Source organism: Trichechus manatus, unplaced genomic scaffold (genome assembly GCF_000243295.1).
Source record: "Trichechus manatus latirostris isolate Lorelei unplaced genomic scaffold, TriManLat1.0 scaffold00015, whole genome shotgun sequence".
NCBI classification, from domain to species: Eukaryota; Metazoa; Chordata; class Mammalia; order Sirenia; family Trichechidae; genus Trichechus; species Trichechus manatus.
In genome coordinates this window covers 2,782,440-2,789,784 of record NW_004443951.1, presented here as the reverse complement: position 1 = coordinate 2,789,784, position 7,345 = coordinate 2,782,440, and the positions used below count along the sequence as shown (strand labels likewise).

General features: G+C 36.7%; 1 protein-coding gene across 2 annotated transcripts in view; it reads left to right on the top strand.

Moving 5' to 3' along the window:
- ZYG11B (zyg-11 family member B, cell cycle regulator) overlaps positions 1–7,345 on the top strand; it is a 116,354-nt gene that overhangs the window by 46,915 nt on the left and 62,094 nt on the right. Inside the window, exons 1-2 of one of the 2 annotated variants that reach the window (XM_023727061.1) lie at positions 4,030–4,161; positions 4,893–5,062. In XM_023727061.1, the coding sequence (XP_023582829.1) occupies positions 5,056–5,062 (7 nt within the window). In that variant the 5' untranslated portion in view covers positions 4,030–4,161; positions 4,893–5,055. Of the gene's footprint in view, positions 1–3,995; positions 4,162–4,892; positions 5,063–7,345 lie in introns of those variants that run through there. The other variant, XM_004371725.2, reaches the window with a different exon arrangement.

The window sequence follows — 7,345 nt, the reverse complement described above, 5'->3', positions numbered from 1 at the left end:
TGTCAGTTTTCTCACTCCATTTGGTGCTTGGCTGAGTTCTTTATCTCTTCATTTGATGTTTTAGGGTTTCAGGATTGTTGTATTCTCTGTTTGGCTTAGTTTTTCGGGTCTTTGCTGTGGAGGGACGGCGTGGTGCTTCTGCCTAGAGCGCCATTTTGCCTGAACTACTGTATTGAGCTTTTGATCATTATATAGCGTCCTTCCTTATCCTTTGTGGTGGATTTTACTTTAAAGTCTATTTTGTCAGAGATTAATATTGCCACTCCTGCTCTTTTGGAGTATTGTTTGCTTGATATATTTTTTTCCGTCCTTTGAGCTTTAGTTTGTATTTTTAAGTCTAAGGTGTGTCTCTTGTAGGCAGCATATAGATGGATCGTGTTTTTTTTCTCCAATCTGCCATTCTCTGTCTCTTTATTTGTGCATTTAGTCCATTTACATTCAGCGTAATTGTGGATAGGTATGACTTTAGTGCTGTCATTTTGATGTTTTTTTTGTGTGTGTGCTTTACAGTTTCTTTGTTCCACTTAATTTTCTGTGCTGAGTCATTTTTCTTTATGTATTTTCTTTTAATCTTTTTCATTGTTGTTGATTTTGTATTTGTAAAGTCTTTGTGTTTTTCTAGTTTTTTATTTTGACGTATAGGATTATTAGTTTCCTTTGAGGTTACCTTAATGTTTACCCCTATTTTTGTAAGTGGATAGCAGTGTTTTATTTGTTTATATCACCTTGACTTCCTCTCCATATGAAAAATCTACATCTACATTTTTTAGTCTCTCTATTTTGTATTGTTGTTATGTTTTACATATCGACGTCTGTGTTTCCTTGTTTTCAGTGTTTTAGCTTTTATTTATTTTTGTGACTTCCTTATCCGGGTTGATATCTGGTTGCTCTGTCATGTGTTCTAGTCTTGAGTTTTTATCTGATGTTATTGGTTTTGTAACTGGAGGACTCCCTTTAGTATTTCTTGTAATTTTGGTTTGGTTTTTGCGGATTCCCTAAACTTCTGTTTATCTGGAAATGCCCTAATTTTGCCATCATATTTGAGAGACAGTTTTGCTGGATATTTCATTCTTGGCTGGCAGTTTTTTTCCTGCAAGGCTTTATATATGGCATCTCATTGCCTTCTTGCCTGCGTGGTTTCTGCTGAGTAGTCCGCACTTATTCTTATTGACTCTCCTTTGTAGATGAGTTTTCGTTTATCCCTAGCTGTTCTTAAAATTCTCTATCTTTAGTTTTGGAAAGTTTGATTATAATATGTCTTGGTGACTTTCTTTTGGGATCTATCTTATGTGGGGTTCTATGAGCATGTTGAACAGTTATCTTGTCATCTTTCATGATATCAGGGAAGTTTTGTGCCAATAAATATTCAACAATTCTCTCTGTATTTTCTGTTTTCCCCTCTATTGTGGTACTCTAATCACTCATAGGTTATTCGTCTTGATAGAGTCCCACATAATTCTTAGGGTTTATTCATTTTTTTAAATCCTTTTATGTGATTTTTCCTCAAATAAATTGGTGCCAAGTGCTTTATCTTCAGTCTCACTAATTCTGAGTTCCATTGCCTCAATTCTGCTCCTATGACTTTCTGTTGAGTTGTCTAATTCTGAAATTTTATTGTTAATCTTCTGGATTTCTGATTGCTGTCTCTCTATGGATTCTTGCAGCCTGTTAAATTTGTTGTTATGCTCTTCTCTGATCTTTTTAAGTCCCTCTATTGTGTGTTCTGTGTTTGACATAATTTCCTTCCTGATTTCTTGAAGAATTGTATATATTAATGTTTCGTATTCTGCCTCCAGTAATTCCAAGAGATTTTCTTCCTCCGGAAAATTTTTAGATTCTTTGTTTGGGAGCTTGCTGAAGCCATCATGGTTTGCCTCTTTATGTGACTTGATATTGACTGTTGTCTCTGAGCCATCAATAAGTTATTATATTTATTTTTTTTATGTTTGCTTACTGTGTCCTAGCTTCTTGTTTTGATATGCCCGAATAGGCTGCTCGTGTGAGCTTGCCTGATCAACAGTGCCCCTGAAGCTCCAGCTTGCTGCCACAGGTGGCCAGACCTGTCCCTAAGTATGTGAGCCCAGGAGTCCGCCCACTCCTCCTGTATGGATTTAGCTCAGGTGTCCAGTAGTCAGCCACCAAGTGTGTAGTGCAGGCTTTCACCTAGAGTCCTAGACAGGCATGGGTGATTGGTGTAGGCACAGGCATCTGGCTGCTGCAGGGGAGCACACGCTAAGCATGGCAGCAGGCTGACGGCTTAGGGGAGCCAGCTGATTATTTTTCCCCCGTTTGTTAATTTGTTCCGTCTCCAAGGTTGGGAAAATGGCTCAGGGCATGTGACGAGTCCTACTTCCGGGCTAGGAGACTTGGCAATTGCTGAAGCCGGTCTGGGACCCAGTGCAGAGCAGGGAGCGGGGAGGTAAATGGGAGAGAGGTGTTTTCCTAAGGGGGGGTGTTTTTGATCTGTGCGGTAGGCCAGACGCAAATACTTATCATTCGCCAATCGAGGGCTGCTTCTCACTGGTTCTGGGTGGCTGAGTAGACTCTGTGCCGCTGAGTCTGTCCCAGTGTGAAAAATGGCTCCCGAGCACTGCTGCTTGCCTGCCTGACTGCTCTCCCCAGAGCTGATCAGGCTGAAGGGCTCCAGCTCCCACCGGGTCAGGTCTGGCAACTTCTTGCTGCTTCCGCCCCCCGCCACTCAATCCGATTCCTCAACTTTGCCTTTGATGTACAGGGCTCCTAGATTGTCATATATAATCGATCCACTTGTTTTTTACGGGTCTTTGATTTAAGAGGGACGGACCACTGGAAGCATGTGACTACTCTGCCATCTTGGCCGTGCCTCTATTTTGACTATTTTCTATGTGATTAATATTTCTTTGAAATATAACTTTTAATGGCTGCATATTTATTCAGCCATTGAAATGTCACATGTGCAGTATGATGGAGGTTAAGAGTTGGACTCTTGAGTCTGTTCTTATTTTGAAACCACACTGCCATTTTTGTGTATGGAATGCTGAGAAAATTGTTACTTTTCTTAGCCTCTTTTTTCACATATGCAAAATACAGATAATGCTTGACTATTTTGTTAAATAGGTGTAAGTAGTAAATGAAACAAATAATTCATATAAAATACTGAGCACAGTAATACAGAAAGCACCTAATGGATGGTAGCTAGTATAATTATATTATTGTTGGTGACATTTAGATTGCTTATTTCTGTAATTAAAACCCCTATACTTAAATATTTGTGCTTATTAGCTCTTTATTCCTCAGACGGGAATAACTGGATCAAACTGGGCATAGTGGTTAAGAGCTATGGCTGCTAACCAAACGGTCGGCAGTTTGAATCCACCAGGTGGTCCTTGGAAACTCTATGGAGCAGTTCTACTCTGTCCTATAGGGTCACTATGAGTTGGAATCAACTCGAGAGAATGAATTTGGTTTTTTGGGTTTTTATACCAAGTTATTTTATCCAAAGATAAATTTATTGAATTTGAACCATCAGGTTGGAATGGAGATTTTGCGGGAGACCAAGTTGAAAAGTAAATTGGGGCTAGATTTTGGAAGGACTTAGACATCATTGTAACAGTTTTGAGTATTTTGTCTTCAGGCCAGTGGGAGCCCAGTGGAAAGTTTGGGTAGAGGAGGACCATGGGTCATAATTTAGGAAGTTTAATCTCTATGCCTCTGTTGTCTTGCTTGACCATCCCTAACTGGTTAGGGCCCCCTGCTATGTGTTACATAGTACCCAATATGCCCTCTATCATAGTACTTAATAGACTGTATGCAAATACTTATTTAAATGTTTGTCTTCGCCTGCTTTAAAGTACATGGGCCACATATTGTATTCCCACTGCCCAACACAGTATCTGCATATGGTAGACATTCAATAAATATGTGTTGAATAAATAAATTAATGTTTTGTTCTGTGCTTTTATGGAAACTAACTGTTGACCTTCGTGTTTTCTTTGTGTTTCTTCCCGGGCTTTAAGGAGGAAGCATCTCCCTATTCCTTACTTGATATCTGCTTGAATTTCCTGACCACTCACCTCGAGAAGTTCTGTTCAGCTAGACAAGATGGAACATTGTGTCTGCAGGAACCTGGAGTATTCCCACAGGAGGTGGCTGATCGACTGCTTCAAACCATGGCTTTTCATGGTAAAATAAATAAATAAACAGAAGGAAACAAAAATTATGTGCTGTGAATTGGATTTTGAAGTGTTGGTTTGGCCATTTAATTATTTTCTTAGAAAAAAACATTGAAGTCCAGATTAGCCTGATTCCAGGAAAAGAACCATTTATTTTAGCTGTCTTGCCATTTAGTGTGTAATTTTGACTAAGTTTTTTTCTTCAGAGTTTTCGGTATTTTCTAATTTGAGCAAATCATCTTTTTTTTTTTTACCCTGAGAAGCCATTCTTATGGCAGAAATAACTTCTCTAAAATACCCGTTTAGAAGCCTGCAAGCATAAATACCATACATCTTAATTCAACAGTGAGAGAATCAATACTGTTATGGAAAAGCAAGTTTCTGCTTTTGACCTTTGAAAATAAGAAATCACAGCTAATTTAGTACTTCTATTTTTAAAAACAAATTCTGAAAAGAAATCGGGAAAGTCTCAACTCATCTGAAATTCTGGTTATGTGTACTGAGTACTCGTGTTACTTCTATTTCAGTTTTAAGTTGAAAGAGGTATAATACCTTTATAACTTTAGGGTTTGTAAACTTACAAGTGGGGAATATGATTTGTCCACAGCTCTAAAATAGAATGAAAATTTGGCATTAAGAATAGTTACCATTTATATGTGTGTCAGACATTTTACATATGTTTTCATTGAATTTTCTCAACAACCCTGTAAGGTAGCTACTATTATCCCCATTTATATACAGATAAGGAAACCGAGGTTCAAAGAAGTAACTTGCTGAGGGTGACACTGCTAGTAAATGGTGGAGTCCTGATTAAAATTCAAGTTGGCATGTTTTTAAATCTATGCCCTTCGCACTGTGCCACACAGCCTTCCTACACCTACATTAGAGGTATTTCTGCTTCTAGATGCCAGGTAATGTTTCATACTTTTGCTGTGACTTTAAAGATATATAACTAATAAGTATGAATGCAGATAATGCATTCCAAGGAAGAGTGGAGAGAAATGAGGTTATAACTGAAATCAGTTCTTAGGCATTTTGGAATAATCGAGGAAAGAAGAGGACCATTATGCTCCTTGGTTTTCAGTAAGGTACTCAAGTATATAGTCTCTTTGAATTCTTCCAAACTGCTGTAGGAATTAGGATGAATTTGAGTAGGTACTACATATAATAAAGGTGCCTTATAAGGCTGCACAACAGTTTAACAGATTATGCCAGTGCTGACAGTTCTTTCTAGTCTCAATTTAGTGATTATTATACTCAGCATATTTAGTTTTTTTTTTGGTTTCAAAAAATATAACTAGTCTTGTAAATCAAAAGGATAGATGTTAACTAAAGTTTTAACTTTGTCAGATTCAACTAGCCTTTTGAAATATAGCTACTGATATCTAATAGTAGCAGCTAACATTTATTAAATACTTCTTACTCTGTGCCAGGCACTGTGTCAAATGCTTTATATGCATAAAATAATGGAAGTGGTTTTTATGGAAGTGTGACTAAATAATTATTATTCTTCAGAAAAGGTTCTGAATTATTTTTAACTCTTTGTAAAAATCATATTCACCCTCTAACAATCAAGAGTAGATTCTACTGAGGATATGCAAAAGAACAGTTCTATTTAGAAGTCTGCAGGCATAAATAACGTACAGTAACAGTTCTTGTCACAATTTTAAAAGCTGTTTAATAAATTTTTCTGTGTGTTTGAATTTTTCATAATAAAAGGTTGGGGACAAAGTTGTTCGATTGAGCGCTTTTGAAATGGGTAATGCCAAATAATTTTTTTTTTTTTAGTAGTAGCATATTGATTTTAGAAAATGCTTAACTTATATAATGTTTTAAATGTTTATTTTTTAACCCAATTCAAAGGTTTAATGATATTGGGAGCAGTCGTTATTAAAAGAAGCCTGATACTAAAGAGTTTTTCTTATTGGTATATTTGATTGTCTTTGCTCATTATATCTGTGACTTAGTGCTAAAAATTTTCCAGGAAATGTGGATATAAGAACTAGGAAGCAGAATAAGAATTTTGCCATTTAATGATAATACTCCTGTGTCATACTGTATATCTAATGTAAGTTGATAGACCTTGACATGTTTAGCCTTCTGGTCTGGGATTAAACTGAAAAGAGTAATAACTTTTAAAGCAGTATAGATTCCGTCCTTGAACAACCAAATAGACTTTCTAAGTGATTGAGGGCTTATATTCCCAGACTAGTGCCCTACTTACCTGGAAGTCTTGTTGCTGGTCCCCTCAGCTATCTATGGCCGAAACCAGAAAGAAATAAAAAATGTTTTGGGGCAAAATCCTTACATTTAGACTTTTGTACTTTACTTCTTGAAAGAAGCCCTTGAGTCATCGTTTAGAGCATATTGATTCTTAATATACATAGTTCTAATTACCTTGATTCTCTAACTATAGCAGATTAAGAAATGCAAATCTGAAGGGAACAGGCTGCCAACAACAAAAGTGGATTATATGACAACAAAGGAAGATATAGCTTAAATAGTGTATTGTGACAACTACATTAATTGTTGGTCATGGAAAAAAATGGTTATTCAGTATGCTTATTTATGAAAGAAGGAGGGGAGGTAACATAATCTAGAAAGATTTCCTTTAAATATAGTTAATGATAATTGTGTAATGCTTTCAGTTTGCAAAGTACTTTATATCATCTAATTTAATCTTCACAGCAATCCTTGTAAGGGAGATACTATTGTACACATTTTATAGATAAGGAATCTTAGACTCCTAACTTAGAACTCCATAGTAACTCATCCAGTGTTAAATAATAAAAGGTGGAACCAGGACCCAGATCCAGGATCAATTTCTAGATCCTGTTTTTGTTTTTTTTAAATCCCTTGCTCTTTTAATTCCATTACCCTCAAATGTAGACACTTAAACTTAGTTATTAGGAAAATTCACTTAATGTGGACTGACTCAAAGAGGCCAGGAGAACAGCTTTCACTAAATCTATGTGTACAGTACCAAAATTTAAAAGCAAATTTTGTGAGGCACTGTGATAATCTCTGTAAGATTAAAATCGATGTTAAGAATTAACCCAGGATATAAAGACAATGTTCTACATTCTACCTTGGTGAGTGGCGTCTGGGGTCTTAAAAGCCTGTGAATGGCCATCTAAGATACTCCACTGGTCTCATCCCTTTGGGAGCAAGGGAGAATGAAGAGAACAGGATAC